The 16,801-nt window shown below is 40.5% G+C and overlaps 1 protein-coding gene across 18 annotated transcripts in view; it reads left to right on the plus strand.

Moving 5' to 3' along the window:
• The window catches only part of LOC119560923 (TLD domain-containing protein 2), an 83,420-nt gene that overhangs the window by 27,101 nt on the left and 39,518 nt on the right, over positions 1 to 16,801 (plus strand). For 6 of the 18 annotated variants that reach the window (XM_037874632.1, XM_037874634.1, XM_037874635.1 and 3 more), the window contains exons 1-4: positions 1,327 to 1,508; positions 2,027 to 2,192; positions 12,310 to 12,697; positions 13,387 to 13,898. The exons of 7 other annotated variants lie outside the window; for them this stretch is intronic. In XM_037874632.1, coding sequence (XP_037730560.1) covers positions 12,431 to 12,697; positions 13,387 to 13,898 — 779 coding nt within the window. In that variant the 5' untranslated portion in view covers positions 1,327 to 1,508; positions 2,027 to 2,192; positions 12,310 to 12,430. Of the gene's footprint in view, positions 1 to 1,325; positions 1,509 to 2,026; positions 2,193 to 12,309; positions 12,698 to 13,386; positions 13,899 to 16,801 lie in introns of those variants that run through there. 5 more of the 18 variants (XM_037874633.1, XM_037874636.1, XM_037874638.1 and 2 more) reach the window with 2 other exon arrangements.

Consider the following 16,801-nt stretch of genomic DNA (forward strand, 5'->3'; position numbering starts at 1 on the left):
GGTGGGGAGGGGTTGGCCAGATAATTGCAGCACTTTCACCCCCTCAACAATGACCTACATTAAAGTTGAGGAAATGCACTTGCCACCGAGAAGCTTCAAGCGAAATCAAATAATTACAGCGGCGTCACATGGCGTATGAGTAATTTAAATGAAATTACAAAGTCGCCGCAACTGACTAACCTCCAAAAAAAATAATAGCAACAATAAGTGTATCGCAATTGCAATTCAAAACAAGTTCATTGCACATGCGCACCAACATTAGAAGAAACAAACAAAATCCACCAGCTAACCGATGATCTTATACACTTCTTTTGCAGATACATGTGTATCTCAGAAGTTGTTTATCAAACAGCTAGTAAAGTGAAAGATATTTATTTTTTTACCATAAACAATCATGATGATTACCATGATATTTATATGGTAACTAAATATTCTATTCTTTTTTGTGTGTTCGCTTAAACTGTAAAAAAGATAGAGTATCTTTCCAAAAACTGTGCAAACACCTCACCGTAGTTGGAATTCCCCCCGGAAGGGTGTTAAATCGGCAAACCGAGCTTTAAGAGGTTTTCGCTGGCAACATGTATCTAAACATCGCTAAATCCACGCACACTTGGAAAAAAAACGGAAATAAGCCAAAAGCCTCAAGCAGGTTTTTGGCCTGCACAAAAAACGGGTTTATTGCAGCACATGTGGTCGCGAGAGAGAGAGAAGAGAGTAAGTGAGAGAGCTAAAGACGCAGCTGCGACTGCGCTGCGGTCGAAAAACATAATGCCGACGTCGCACAGTGGTTGTAAGAACCATAATGCTCTTTTGCACCCCCTAAACGCGTATCATGGGAAACAAAAGATTACAAATATGCTAAAATTAAAAAAATTATTATCTCAATAAGAAAATATAAAGTAGTCCTTTAGCATTTTTTTTTAAATGAATATTAACAAGATGTGTAATTTGTAAGCCATATTTTTAAAAATATTCCCAGAACATGTCTTACAACTATTTTAGAGCGTACTGTGGAAATGAAAAATTTAATTTAAGGTATTCGCTTTGTTTATCTCCACCAATAAAAAATATATTCCAAATTAAAAAAATATTTGGAAACAAATTAGCTGCATATAAACATATTTTTGAAGACACAGTTATTATCCACACAGTGTTATCTATCGTACATTATTTGCTTGCCAAGCTATGATTTTTACAGCGAAAAACTCGAATGGCCCCACTGTGCGTCGGCAGCGATCGGGCAGATCGGTCGTTCGGTTTTCGGCTCTCCACTTTCTGAGACAGAAACGTAGAAATTTCGTTCGATTCGATCAGTTTAAGTTTTCCATTTGCAACGATCGCAACGCAAAGTAGATACGCTCCCAAACCCCAGAAAATCAGCTGCAGCCAAACACAACTGAGAGTCCGCGCCAAACGAAAACGAAACACAAATAAAATAAACGCGCGCGCGCTCAAAAGTCTGTGCTTAACAATAAGATATACATATGTGGAGCATCAACGACAAAATTGTAAAAATAATTTTTAATAATATGTTCGAGTTGTGTGCGACTGTGCGATGCCGAAAATCGCAGTCTTATAATTATTTTTCTGCTCTCATTTTCCGATCGTCCGTTGCATTTCAGCCATTAGCGTCCGTTGTTGTGGCTGCAGTAATAAATTGAATTGTTTTTTAAGAAAATTACCATTCCGTATTGTCCGCAGTAAATGTTATTTGCAAGCGTCTATCAGGCTGAAGGGCTTAAAAAAAGAAGGGGAAATCGAAATGGAACTGTAATTTCCATTTAACCCATTTATTTAATGAATAATTAAATTAAATTAACCGATCCATTTTAAATAAATTCTTTAAAAATGTTTGTCATAATATTGCTTAGATTATTTTAGATAAATTGAAACATAAGTAAATTTTCTGTGAGTAATGCCAGTATTTTTTTTATAATAAAGCAAAGCGGAGAATTCAATCTGCCTTATGAGTGTACGAAAGTAATTATAAACATATAAATAATTTCCAATCAAAAAATGTCCACAGAATACATAAAAGGAATCAAAAAGCTAGTAATTGTTCGCGAGTGCTGTTTTAAAACCAAGCAAAAGTGTCAATACTGTGAAATCAATACGAATGAGAAATGTGACTAACCAACCGAAGGAAAACCAATTGTGCCAAACTTCGAAAAAAGACTAAAAATTATAAGAAGGTAATGTTTCCAAATGTGATGCAATAATTAATGGCTGCGCCTGCAATTTTTTGACAAGCTCGGCTTAAACCTATCTCCCTCTCCTTCTCTCTTTTCGCTATTCTGTTTTGCGATTGTTTTAGGCGCGGCTTGCGGTTTTTTCTCAGATTCTTTGTGCAGTGAACGGATTTTATTTTAGTCGGTTCGCTTTAGTTTACCGTTCCAATCGGCGTTATTCCCCTGAGCCACTCGGCCATTTCCTTTGTTCTTAGCTTTTCGGGCTTCCATTTTTAGATGAGAAACTCAGCAAAATCATTTGTGGTATATTCTCTGCAGTTTTTCGCCTGCAGGTCATGACATTCGTGTAATATCTCTTTTTGTTATTGCTTATTACAATGACTAAAGTAACCAAGAAAAAATATAAAAAAACAGCTGACCAGCACAAAAGAAACCAGAGAAAAACTTGGCCAACAATGACGAATACGACACACAAAAAAGCAAAGACCTACGCCTAATTTAAGGTCATCAGCACAATAAAACAACAACAATGACAGTAACCACCGACGGCGAAGAAGAGGCAGCACTAACTGCTTAGAGCTACGAAAAAAGTTCAAGTCGCCAGTTTCTCCGATTTTTTTTTTGGATTTTCTGATTTTGTCTTTGGCCCTTCCATGCCATTTGAGTGGAGAATTTTTCCCCTCCCAAAAGCTCATTTGCCTTCGCTTGACCCGCAAAAGTAGCCGTACTCGTAAACGAAAAGAAAACCCCATGAAAACTACAGACGACCTCTTCAGAACCAACTTAAAATCAGTTGTTAGAACCAAAGAAGAAAGTGACACCAAGAGTTAAATAAATTCGTTTTCCAACACTGAATATTTATAGAAACCAAGCAAATTAGAAATACCGAATATATATGATACTTTTAAAAAATCGTTATCCCCTCTCCAAATCAAACGAAATTTCACAGAAAGGGGAACAAACTATGTAAATCTAGATCTGTGTATAGTCAAACCAGTTCCAAAATATCTTGCAGTTCGATTCGCAGACTGTTTGGCGACTGCAGCAGCTTCTCTCTCTGATTTCCACGGCCAGAAAAGTGAAAAAGAGAAAAGCATCCACTTGAGATAATCGATGGCTCAGGTCTTCTCGGTTGTGCGCTTGTTTATGTTTTATAAATAGCACAAAAATGCGTAAAACGAGCAGGCAAAAACAAATTATAATTAGAATAAATGTTAAGCCCAAACATTGACATATACCGAATACTAGGCGTTCAAGAAATAAATCTCAATCCAGGCCAAATTGTGAGATTTCGGAAAAAAATACTATATTATATTATACTAATTGCGACGCAAAATGAATATCTTTAGTGTGATACGCTCCATCAACTTCTGATAGCATAATTAATGCGGATTAACTCTTCAGTTTCTATTTTGACGCATTTCAGCAAAATGCCGCACAAAGCGTTGATATAATATTTATTGACAAAGCCATTTATCACGACGTCCGCAGGGTGTGCATAAATTTTGGGCCACGTGATGTCGGCCGACGTTTAGATAGTGAAACTAAATAGGCATTACGTTCTATACTTATTTAGTTGTGCTTCGTAGTTTTTTTCTACGAAAAACTAGGGGTGGCCCACGTAAAAGTGCAATTGCCTATGCAAATCAATTAAAACTGTCAGGAAACGGTGAAGAGAAAATTGCAAAATTTAAATCAGAAAGAAAGAGGAGAAAATGGAAAACGAAGTGCAATAAAATGACTTAATAATTTAAAGTCCCAACACGGAAATGCAAATTCGCACCGAGCATCTACGCATAGCCGCATCTGGTTTTTTACTTTTATTGATTTTCAGTGACAGTTCCATGCCCATTCGGTGTGTAAAACGAGGAAGTCTCTGAGTCATTTAGCCGTTGTTATTATGGCTGCCAAAAGGAGGCTTGTCACAGGACAGAATATTATAATCTTGCCTGCTCAATAATTAAAGGTATACATATATTTTTTATGGGGTGTCTTTTTGTCATGTTGTCTTTTCATGCGATTATTTATGGGCTTTTGTTTGCCGCTGCTCACTGTACCTGACTTCGGCGAATTCTACTTGGCCCAGACAAAGAGGCTTACTGTTATTTGTTTGCTCAAGTTGGCGTGAAAAAGTGTCATAATTACACAAATAAATATAAACCTATAGATATTTATAAACACACACCCCTGTGCGCCGAGATTCAAACAAAGGCACTTGAGACGTCCGATCCATCATTAAGTTATTCGAGACACAAAGTACTCTCCATTCTCGAAACAACAATTTTTGATTTACTGTCGACAATCGATGATTTAATAAATACAAAGATTCTTAAATCGGAGGAGAGTGTCCATAAAATGTTTATTACACATTTACGGTTCTGGTCGCCCAAAGTGTGCCAAGTTTTTCAAAAACAGCAGCTGCCAAGAAACTTTTCCGGCAATATGCTCAATAAATTTTATATATGCTTTAGGGTTGGGCAGATAAGACCAATTAAATAAAATACGCCTTAGGATTTGGCTAGTAAAACAAAATCACAGTTTTGGGAAATTGGATAAAATGTAAAACATTTTCATTTCAAAAGAAACGTTTTTAGAACTTGGCTACAGTGAGTGCTATTCGAGTGGAGATATGAATATTAAAAACAATTTTATAGTAAGTTTTATAGTAGTGGACAGCTATCTAACATCTAGATCCGCAATGATTTACATAAATTACATATTTGAGGAATAAGATAAAATGTAAAACATTTTCATTTCAAAAGAAGCGTTTTTAGATCTTGGCTACAGTGAGTGCTATTCGATTGGAGATATAAATATTAAAAACAATTTTATAGTAAGTTTTATAGTAGTGGACAGCTATCTAACATCTAGATCCGCAATGATTTACATAAACTACATGTTTGAGGAATTGGATAAAATGTAAAACATTTTCATTTCAAAAGAGACGTTTTAGGAACTTGGCTACTGTGAGTGCTTTTTGATTAGAGAGATCATAATCATGAATAATAAATACGTTTCCATATTAATAATGAATAATTATTAGTTCTCTGGACAGCTATCAAACATCCAGATCCGCAATGAATACATAAATTAGAAGGTGTTCCTTGTGGCTCCCAAATCTCACTTCCACTTCCTGTGTGTCGCCCCCACACATCTATCGAGACTCTCGATCATTAATCAAGCAAGTGCACTCATAACCCATTCAAATCATCGGGTGTTGCGTTATTAAAACCGATTTGGATTTGCATATTGATTGCCGCCGGCAGGTGACTCTATTTTTATAGTCTTCCCATTCTGGGGTCTATCGGGGCGTGAGGCCCACCCATGTGATTTGGTTCCGTCTTGGCTTGTTTCGGAGCACTTGTAATTTGTTTACGCATACCCGCTGTTCTCTAAGCTGTTCACATTTTGCGGAACACAAAGTTGGCGATTGATTGGGTTTGATTGAGCGAGTAGTTGCGGGAGACAGTGAATTCCGAACCCGGACTGGTTTCCAACAAAGGCGTCGCGACTTCCGCCATGGTACGATACTTTGTTTTGTTTCCAGTGCGGCAAATAATTATCGAGTCTCGAGAAAACCACAGTCGTCAGAACACTTTAATTGCTGACCGGCCCCAGAGCACAAAAGACACAGATACCGGGGAAAAAGCCGGACTCGGATGCCAAGAGCATGTCAGCATTCTTTCTGCGGTTCACACACAAATCGGCTCAAGTGTCACGGCTGCGGATTATGTCATTTCATGTCGCCATATCAACCTGGCAATGCCCGCTCTCCGGTTACAAGTGCCCAAACCCAAACCCCTATACAGCTTGTTTGTCAGTCGGCGGCTTTGAGTATCGTGGTTTCGATTCTAAGGCGGATTAGTATCGTAATTTGTTCGCTGGTTTATTAATGCTTGTAGACTAAACATTGGGATACAGGTGTTATCGCACTCACATAAGAAATCCCAAGATATTTTCAAAACCCCGCAAGAAAGTTTTGTTTACTATTTATATAGCGCTCAATTATCAGCGGGTGTGTGTGATACCTGCTTGCTACTTTGTGGAAAAAACGTTAAAATTGAGTCGGTCTTTAGCCATACAAAGTTTGTTATTACGTGTGTCTTTCTGGAATTTATATATTTTTTATGGCTTACGTGTTCTGTTTAGCCAAGTGTCTGGGTTTTGTTCTAAACATTCCGAAAGATTATATTCTTGTGTCATCGAACGAGCATCTTTTTTGTTTGCAAACAACTTTAGTTTCGCTGTTTATTCCATCGGTGTTTATATTGAATTACTTCTGGGAGCGGGGTATCTGTTGCTTGAAAATAAGTTTTGTAGTTCTGGGAAGCTTATCTTAGCAGCAACATTTGGGGACCATATTGCTTTTACTTGGAAGATACTTGGAAAAAGTATGGAAATGGTACTTCCCACGAAAATTAATTTGTGTGTCGAGTAATCGAGCAACAGTAAGAAAGTCACGTAACTTTTATCAAGAAATATTAATTACAAAGTATTAAAAACATATAATTTTTTTAAAGATTTTATTTTTTTTAACTTTTAATTTGTGTCCACAAAGCTAAAACCATATTTTTTTTGATTGATTTTTGTGTTTTCCATTTTTGAAGGATCATAAATCTTTCATAATATTTAAAATTAGTTAGACAGTGTGACAACAATAGAGAACGCTGGAAAAGTCAATGCCAAAGGTGTTGCTAGTAATCTTGTTCTGTTCACCAGAATTGCCTTCCGTAAAGGATTGCCTTAAAAGGAGTGTCTTTAATGCACTAAAGAAATAAATAAATATGAGGGAATAACGATAAAGTTTCGCCAAGCTCTCGGTGACCATTGGACACCCGCTTCAAGTCCGGACCAATGACCCAACCCATTTTTGCCGGCTCGCGTTCATAGAAGCCCAGAAACGAAACGCAGAACACTCCCACAACCTCGCCTGCATTACGATGGTAGGATGGGCCCGGGCCCCTCACAACGCCCTGCATTAGGTGTGCATACCAGGCCAGGTGTAAACAGGTTAGTTAATGATTGAATGGACAGGCAGGAATTCGCCGGCAGGCAAACACGTATGGGCAATGCGAGCGGAGTCTATTTATAAAGCCGCGGGCCGTCTTGTCATGTGAAACTGGGCTCAAATAAACTGGCGGGCTGATGCTGATGCAATTGTTTATAGCGAGTCCGAAAAGGAAATTCGAGTGGTTGGGCAAACAGAACGGAGACCCACTCGTATCTTGCAGATACATAGGTAAACTACAGCTGGCGCCGATCGGAACCGCCAACCACTTGACATTTCGGCTAATGACAACGCCCGCTAAAACGGTAGCACATGCAGATACATTTGTATCTGGGCAGCACACGTAGACACACATGTCACACTCGGCAGTTCAACGACTCCCGGCGACCAGTTTTGTTTTCATTTCGAAAAAGAGCACAAGAAAGGGAATTAATTATTCCGAAATTGTGATTTATGAGCTCGAATTCGCGACAGCTGACAACCCTAGCACTACTGAGGGTGCTCCACAATTGGTCTGGAATTAATATTGGAGTTCGAATTCGCTGCTGTCTCAGATGATATCGAAATTTATGAATTTAAGACGATTATTGGCAAGTTATTTGTTCAACCGGTTTGCCTAATACCCAATTGCCAGCTGCTTACGCAGATTATAAGGGTTCGAGCCCCCGCGAAACTGCAAGATGGATTGGAATGCACATTTCAAAATTCTCATTTCTGCCCGGTTTCCCTTTCATCTGGGCAAACGCTTTCCCACCCCCGAGGAGATGTTTGCGGCATTTATGTGGCAAATTGCTTCAACACAACGTCGGACATATCGCTTACATGCTATGCACACGCGATGTATCCGCCAATCGTCGTGTGTAGATACATTTGTACCTCGCAGTGTCCATTGTTGCGCCGTCTGAGTGGTTTATTTATATCGTGTTGCTCTTGTTTCACTGCTGTTTCTGTTTCTGTTTCTGTTTCAGTTGGATGTTGTCTCCTCTGCCCGTTCGCATTTCATTTCATTTCAGCTGGCCCCATAACGTGTCTGCACCTACCAGCCGTGTGTATCTGCGAGATACATTTGCTGCCGGTCGGTTTCTATCGAAACCGAAAGTGCACTTTTACGTGTCTGCAGCGCAATCGAAATGCATGGCCGTCAAGGTTATTATTCTAGGGATCGTAAAAATATGAAACTCCTAGGTTCCCGGAATTCAGCGTGTTTTTGTGAATATCAATTACAATCAATTCTAATGGTTTTACAATCCTTAACAGGTTTTCCTATTATAGTACCTGGTATTTGTAAATCTTGTAATTTATTGAAATCGAAAGTGCATTGTCATGATGGTTTTTGTTCGGTTACTTTAGGGGTTTTGTTAGAAATTAGATAATCAGATAAAAGTGATTATACCCGTTACTTGTAGAGTAAATGGGTATGCTAGATTCGTCGCAAAGTATCTATAGGAAAGGACCTATAAAGAATATATATTCTTGATCAGGATCACTAGCCGCCTGTCCGTCCGTCCGTTGAGCGCTGAGATTTCGAAAGCTATAAAAGCTAGAAAGTTGGGATTTGACATGTAGATTCTTGAGCTTCTGGAGCAGCCCAAGTTCGATTCAGCAGGGTGTCACGAACACTATAACGCCCACAAACTCCCATAACGCTAAAACCCGTCTAGCAGCCACATTTTTTCCCCATATGGGCTTACGAATTTTTATTATGTAGTCTGGTTTTTCTACCGTCACTGATATGTTAGCGAAAACCAATCCAGTTTGGGTGATACAATCAATCCCGTATTATCATGGTTATTGTTCTTAGGACTTCCCAATCACAAAGCCAAATCCCTCAGATTAGCCGCATCGAGTGGGTCATAAATCAATGTCGGGCGACAGTTTTACCTACTCGAAAGGCTGGAAAAAATTTCGCTTTGAGGCAGCCGTACTTCCCATACCTTGCCCCTTTTAAACTCCTGTGATGCTATAATCTATTCTCGGCGCTCGTTTTATTGACCACTGCGTATAAACATAGACTATGGAAAATTTTCACACTTGAGCACATCAAAGTTTATCAACATTTTCACTGGACCTTGCCATGCACTGCAAATTGCATCTGCAGCCTCAGCCATGCGACAGTTGGCCTCGTCATCGAGTGTTTCAGGGGCTCTTGTCTGCGGCACTTCCATCTGAATACGGAGAGCCGATCCGATCCCCCCCAAAGAGGTATTTATAAGTCTGCGCTCTCGTGCCTTTCTGTGTCCTTATCAGCCGCAACTCCGCTTATCACGTGCCGTAGTTTTCCGTTCCTCTTGCATTTCCATGGAAAGTTTTGTTTCACAGAGATTGCACTCGATTTTCCAGAAAAACTGAATAACAGAACAATTAAAGAAAATTCTAATCTTGTTTCCTTTGGTTCTGAAACACTTCACTATGGAAGTAGATCATCTTAGTCACAGATATAGTCAAGATTTCATAACTGAATTAAAAATGCAATATTAAAAACATACATATTTTTAAATTCTCCCCATAACTTGCTTACTATTTTTTTGCCGCCTTAAAAGTTAAATCAAAATTTATTAAGGGATCCACAACCCGCGACCAGTTTATTCGCTTGACTCGCCATGACATTGACACACTAAGACTTTGAATGCGGTCTTTGGCTGCAGGTCTTCGTATCTATTTATTTATGCGCACATTGCACAATTGATCAGGCGACAACCAAATAAATAATAGACTCCTCAATGGATTATTAAAATGGGCCATAAATTATGAAGTAGATCCCACCTTCGCGGCCCAGTGGAGAGCCAAGACCTAGACCTAGACCCCATCGTAAACCCAAACCGAAACCAAACCGATCCAGACCAAGTCCAAGACCTAGACCCGTGACTTATGTACGTGCCTGGCCGTCAAGCGTGAACTCCAATCCATTCCAATCCAGCGGAACCTGCACTTGATTCGAGGCGAGTCTGGTCGGGTTGGACTTACAGTGTAAGCGCCTTGAGCTCGACCGGTTGTGGTCAGTTTCGAGTTCCCGCTCTGCTCACTTATCGAGCGGACAAGGTTGGCTTTTTTCCATCGCAGCTACCCGTATATTCAAATTGCTCTCTTCCTATATATTCGGCCCGATAAGGCGGCGCGTATTTACGGTCCCGTCAAGTGTTTGTGCACAAACACTGCGGAAACCCTGCCAACAGCTCCTCCAGAGATAATGCCAGGGACACATGTAAGCAGTGCCGAGCACCGGCCCACTCCAGTGATCTAATCATCCGGGTTCGGAGGGCACTTCAGACCCCCAGCCTGGAAAATGTGAAGGGGTTCATGACAAAGGATACTTGACTGTATTTGAATGGCTCAGTTACTGAATTAGTTAGGTGAGGATTTTCAAAGATCTCTTAAAGAGTCATAAATTAATCATATATCATATCAATAATCACTACTATTGTTATTACACCTTATTGGTATCATCCCTTAAAATTAGAATTTATTAAAACATGGTTGGCAGACCTATCACGATTAACAGCCGCGTAATTTATCGCGTGGGGTCTAATGACCCATTTCAATTAGCTCCCCCTGGCCCCCTCGAAACATTAACTACGATTTTCCCGAGCCGGGTGAGAATTGGAAGTATAAACAGCCTCACACGACTTGATCTGGCGTTAAATTGTAAAGTCTGTCAGTTTACAGAAACATATGCGGGGCCCCGCCCCTCAAATTGCCGTCTGCCAGCCATTGTTCCGTCCAGAATCGTGTGATAGCGACAGTTGTAAGTCAAGCCGAGCTAAACTTTAGGCACTTTCGATTTCGCAGCCAAGTGGCGTATCTTGGCCCCATCCCGCAATCCGTCAACCCCGCATCCCAGCAATTCTAGTCAGTCATCGCCGGCATTATCATCATCATCGCAGCGCCCGTCGTCATCATTGAATTTTTGTGCTGGTTTTTGTAATAACCCATGCTGTATAGGCTGTTGTTTTGTTGTCGTAGGTTGTGGCCCATTGTTACTCGCCCATGATGTCATGAAGTTTCAGAGTTAATTTGCATTATTAACTGCTTGGTTTGTTGCTACCTCCGCGATGTAAGTACGTATATTGTTGCGAAATAGGCAGGCAAGCGGGTTAAAGTGAGAGGGCTGAGCTGAGCTCCAGCATTGGGTGTACTTTGTTGAGTACATTTTTCTGGGTGCTTAGGCAGACAACATTTATTAATGACTTTAAACATTTTTAAGTTTTAAATTAAGAATGATTTATTTTTACGAGCTTAACCAAATTTTTAATGTCGTCAAAATGGTGTTATACTACGTTCCCACATATTGAATTCAAAAGTCAACGTTTTTGAAGTTCCAGAATGGGTCTGTGATGATCTGACAATCGTTTACACAAGGTTTATTAAATGATTTTGTTAGGACTTGGATTGAACCCAATAGATCTAATATCTGTTCCAAAATCTTTTTTATGTCACATAAAAATATAAATTACATTATTATGATGTTAGTTAATAAAGATGACTTCTTCTATGGTTCAAAATTCTAAAAAATTAATATTTATATTTTTAATGAATGACACGGATCTCATATCTAGATCTTTTGTGTCTTATTGGTCGCTGTTTCCAGAGCTACTAATTTGATTGGTGCTCAATGTGTAAACAAATCGAATGATAAATATCAAATTCGCAGTATGTTTACATATCGATCTTGATTAGCTGCCCCTGTCAAGCCGGAATGAATTAATCTCTGACACCGGTTCGATTTATTCCCATTGCCCCGATGATAATCCCAGCCCTGATCCCCCCTGGAAAACCCAGGTGATGCATAGCAAAAGTGCTGAATGCTCTACCCGTTTGCCAATGCACTTCGATATATTCCACTGCAGCCCGGTTTTATTGTGCTTGTTTTGTCGGAGTTACGACGACATCGTTCCGCTCGACCGACAACGGCCTGCTAATTACCACGCTAATGTCGGTTCAATAGAGTTCACCGAAAGTAAAAGTTTCGCAACCGCAGGGAAATAAAGAGAGACAGAGAGAGAAAAAGAGAGGGAGGGCAACGCTTGGTAGTAATTGGAGCGCGGCAATTAACAGCCAAAACAAAACCCCGTAGCCAGGTTTTCGACGATAATTAATCGGTTGGAGTACTTGCAGCGCCTAACGGCCAACAGTTAACGGTTATCAGTTACCAGCTACCCGTATCCAGTAACCCGCTGTCAATTTAACCGCCCGAGAAGAGCCCATCCTCCCATCGAATCGAGCACCGATCGGCACCATGAGCATCATCGACAGCGGCAAGTACCGCTTGCGGAAGGACTGGGCCAGCGCCTCCATTCCGTCCCTGGTCAACATCGACGAGCACGACGGCGACTCCGGGTCCGGGGACACGGAGGGCAGTCTGAACGTCACCGCCCCACTGCCCCCACAGAAGCCCCCCCGGCGCAGCTCCCTGGCCCTCGGACTGTTCTCCAGCAAGTCGGACAAGAGCCAGAAGCGCCGCAGCTCGATAGCCGTCTCCTTCCTGCGGCGAGATAGTAGTAAGGTGAGTGCTAATCCGTATTGGCCTTTCAGCGATTTTCATTTTTATGTATTCGGATATAGTTCTTTAGAAATAGCGTACAAGGCTATTATAATACCCTTGAAAGATCTTCAAAGTTTCCAAAGCTTTTCTTCTGTCATTTTAATACAAGGACCAAATATATAACATTTATTTCAAAAATGCTTAACACTTACTTACAAATAACTAACTATTAGTTTCTGATAAAAAATAAAGGTCTTACATAAAAATAATGATTTTTAAAGTAAAAGTTATAATTATCCCTGTTTTATTATCTCAAAGTGTGAGACGAAATTTAGAGTGCTTAGACTATTTTTCCAAAGAATTTTATTTTTCACTGAATTAAATATTAAAAGCGAGCAAATATATTACTGTTTTCGTCATTTCTAAAGCAAATTTATTTTCTTAGGCCAGATTGATTGATTTAACAAAACTCAATCTAGAGTTTTTGATACATAGGTATACACCATTTAAACAATATTGGGTAGATTGATAAATAATTATTTCAGTTGTCACCATCCGAATAAATGTAGACAAAGAATACATGAAGAACAATAAAATGTTTGTGAGTTTAAATTTCAGCGTCAGATATTAATAAGAATTTGCATAGATATTATGATTAAAAAAAAAAACCCATTTGGTGAGTGCTAACCCATTTCTCTCTGTCCTTGCAGAACTCCACCAAAGACTCGTACGAATCGGCTGTGCGCAGCGAGAAGTCCGATGGCTCCGGCACTCCTAACAGCCCGGAGATCGTGTACAGCTCCGAGGAGAACATCCGGGCCAGTTCCCCCAACGACCCCGGCAAACAGACCTTCTTCGAGGACGGCAGCCAGTCGAGGCCAGTGCTCCAGGGACTGAACACCTCGTACGAGGGCCCCCAGAACGACCGTCAGCGGCGCAGGCGCAGCTCTCTGCAGACCAAGCTGGACCGGCACCGCCGCAAGAAGATGGAGTACATCAACCAGAGGAGCCTGGACTCGGGAATGATGTGCAGCGAGTCCCAGAGCGACCTGACCAACGACAGTCTGGCCGAGGCCTCCGGCAGCTATGCCAACGGGAGCGGCAATGGCCATGGTAACGAGGACGACGACGACATCGTAGACCCCAGCCACGGAGAGTATTTCCCGCGCGAGAAGCGCCACTCCTGGTGGAACATCTTCGTGCCCGACAATTTCAAGAACAGGTTCGCCCCTCTCCGTTTAACTCTAACCGTCTGCGTGTTTAACAAGCGCCTTGCCAAGTGACTAAAATGCATCGATTGCGTAAGAGACCCTTTGTACTCCAGAACCCACCCAATTACCTCCCGCTGCGAATGTTGAACTAACACCCGTCGAATGTGTGATTAATTGCCGGCATGAAACACTCCCACACTCAGACACACACTTTCAGATACATTTCCGGTCTCCTTGGGCCTGGGATCCAGCTGAAGCACCGACTCCCGCTTAATTTATGCGAAGCGTCGGGAGACATTTCCTCAGAGGAGAACCTCCGCGCAGCTGGATTATTGCCAGGCGAAACTCTCGATTTCCAATTAGGCATGACGGTTCACGCACTCGCCGAAAGTCATTCATCACCGTCGAGGGTTCTAATTAAAGATTTCTGAATTTATTTTCGGTTTAAGGGGTTTCATGGCTTATAGCAGGACCAAACTGGGATCAAACTAGGAACTGTTAATGGTTTTTTTGCTTTTATTTAAAGAAAGATTTATGAGAATAGATGAATAGAAAGTTCGTAATACCAACTAGGTATATTCATAGAAGATTAATAATTAACAACACCACTACATGAAATAGTTTGGATGAAATACTTTGATTAGCGACCTTAGTGATCGTAGAAAAGTGTTAGCAAAAAGATATAATACATATGAATGGATCAAGCTGTGTGGGAGGATCGCTGTCTTGGCCAAATAAACAGCTCCTCACACCTGCTGTTCCTCCCCGTACGAAGACAGACTTTTGATGACCTTCGCCTGGCAGCTCAGGGGTTCATTCACTGACCCCGACCCGCCGACCGGGCCAAGTCATTGCCATTGCCTCAGACGCCCAACGGGGGCTTTGGATCGCTCTCTGATTCGGTTTCTGTTTCGGCTTCAGCCTTCGGACCCGCCTCGCCTCCATTAGCCGGTTGTCTAAGCCCCATTATGCTCAGTATAATTATTGCTTTTAATGCCCGCACAAATCTCAGCCCCCGGCGGGGGCAATTAGAGTCGGAGCCTCCTGACGAAAGAGGGCCCTCGAAATCAGCTGATGATCGGACCGTGCTGCTCTTGAGTTATGGGTTACGGCTTATAAGTATTGCACATCGATGCCGATATCTTTCGTGTAATTTGTGCTTCCTCGAGAACACAAATTTTTGTTTGTTCTCGTCATATCTTACTTTTAATTAGCCAGCATTTTGTATTGTTCTCCTTCTCTTGTCACACTTTGCTCATGTCTCGATTTCGATTTGGGACTTTGTGTTGTTGTCTGCTTCGCATTTTAATTATTTTTGATTATTTGTGATTGTTTTGTTGTTTCATTTTCTTTAATTAAAAACGAGAAACAATGGAAATTATTGCCTGAAAGGACGTGTAAACAACAAACCTTTTGGCTGAATATATTGATGAGCAAATAATGCAAGACTGGACTTTAATAACAAAGCCTTGAAATGTGAAAGTCCGATATGATTTCTTCCCACGATAGAGAACTTTCAACATCCAAATTACTTATTTGCAGAACATTCATCACTATCAGGCTTGTATCTTTTGAATGAGCCCTTTATTCTGGTTTACGTAACCTGCCTGGGAATAATAAAACGCGGCATTTTACAATTTGCAATGTCAATTAAACTTGTAAAGAGAATTAATGGAGCCCACAAATATAGCGAATTGTCCAACGGAATGTAAACAAAGGCAATAACCGTAATTGACCATTTTTTCTGCATCGGTCGCCTCTGTCCTATGAGTCTATAAAGAACATATATGTGAAAGTAGCTCGGTTTTTAACTGCTATGGCAGCACGTTTTTACGACACGCGATATGCATCTGATCGATATAAAGCCTATATTTTAAAAGGATTCCAAATGACACAAAAGAGCTCATTTAGTAATGAAAATTCCATGATAACTTATAGAAAATAGTTTTTTTTGTCAAATTAAGTAAAATAAGAAAAAATGTTTACTTTTTCAAAAATCTTTTCTACTTCCCCCACTCCAAAAAATATTTTGGTCACTATAATCCACTTAAAAACACAAAAATCTTTTGTAAGCCCCACCAAAGCTGAAAAGCTTTGTTGCTCAAACGTTGAAGATGAAATATATCCAATCATGCCAATCGATCGACTTGGGTGCTCTGGGTACTTCTGTTGATTTTTCCCATCGAGCATCCGTTGAAAAAGGCGCTAAGCCCCCGCAAGCTTGCCACTTGAAATTGTTAATTAAGGCCTGGTCCAAACGAATCCAAACAGCCTCCAGTCACAAGGCAGAATTTCGACTCACGTGAATATTTGCTCAGCTTGGAGACTCTGTGTCCCCCCACTTCAGCTTTGTGATTCCAATTTGGCTTCTGTTTCAGCCCGGTGTTGATACAAGTACGAATTCCATCAGTCAGTCAGTTAGTCCAATAATATCCCATAGGGTGCTTAGACTTACACTAAGTGATTCCGACTCTATGCCTGGATAATGCCCACACAGTAGTTAGTTAAATATCACAACTTAAGCAAATATTTGGTCAGCTTATTCGCTTGTGTGCAACTGTATGCAAATGCCATAAATCGTCAGGGGCTCTGACGTTATCTTTGTGTCGTATTCCAACAATTGCGAGGTTCTTAAAATAATATCATATTATCAAATCGACTGCATAACAATGTTAGTAGAGATGTATTTCCCTAATGCTTATAATATCTGAAGTTGTTTATGAGGCTATCATATATTTTTAGAAGTGGGCGTTAGGTGTGAGATATAGTTATACCAAAAAAATGTAGCCAGCCCATTTGAAAACTATTAAGTTGTCACAGTTAATTGGTTTTCTATCTCAGTCAAAGGTAAAAAAACAAAAATTGGCATAGACATAAATCATTAATACAGACCCAATTATAATTATTTTACACC

This window comes from Drosophila subpulchrella, unplaced genomic scaffold (assembly GCF_014743375.2).
Source record: "Drosophila subpulchrella strain 33 F10 #4 breed RU33 unplaced genomic scaffold, RU_Dsub_v1.1 Primary Assembly Seq354, whole genome shotgun sequence".
In the NCBI taxonomy this organism is placed as follows: Eukaryota; Metazoa; Arthropoda; class Insecta; order Diptera; family Drosophilidae; genus Drosophila; species Drosophila subpulchrella.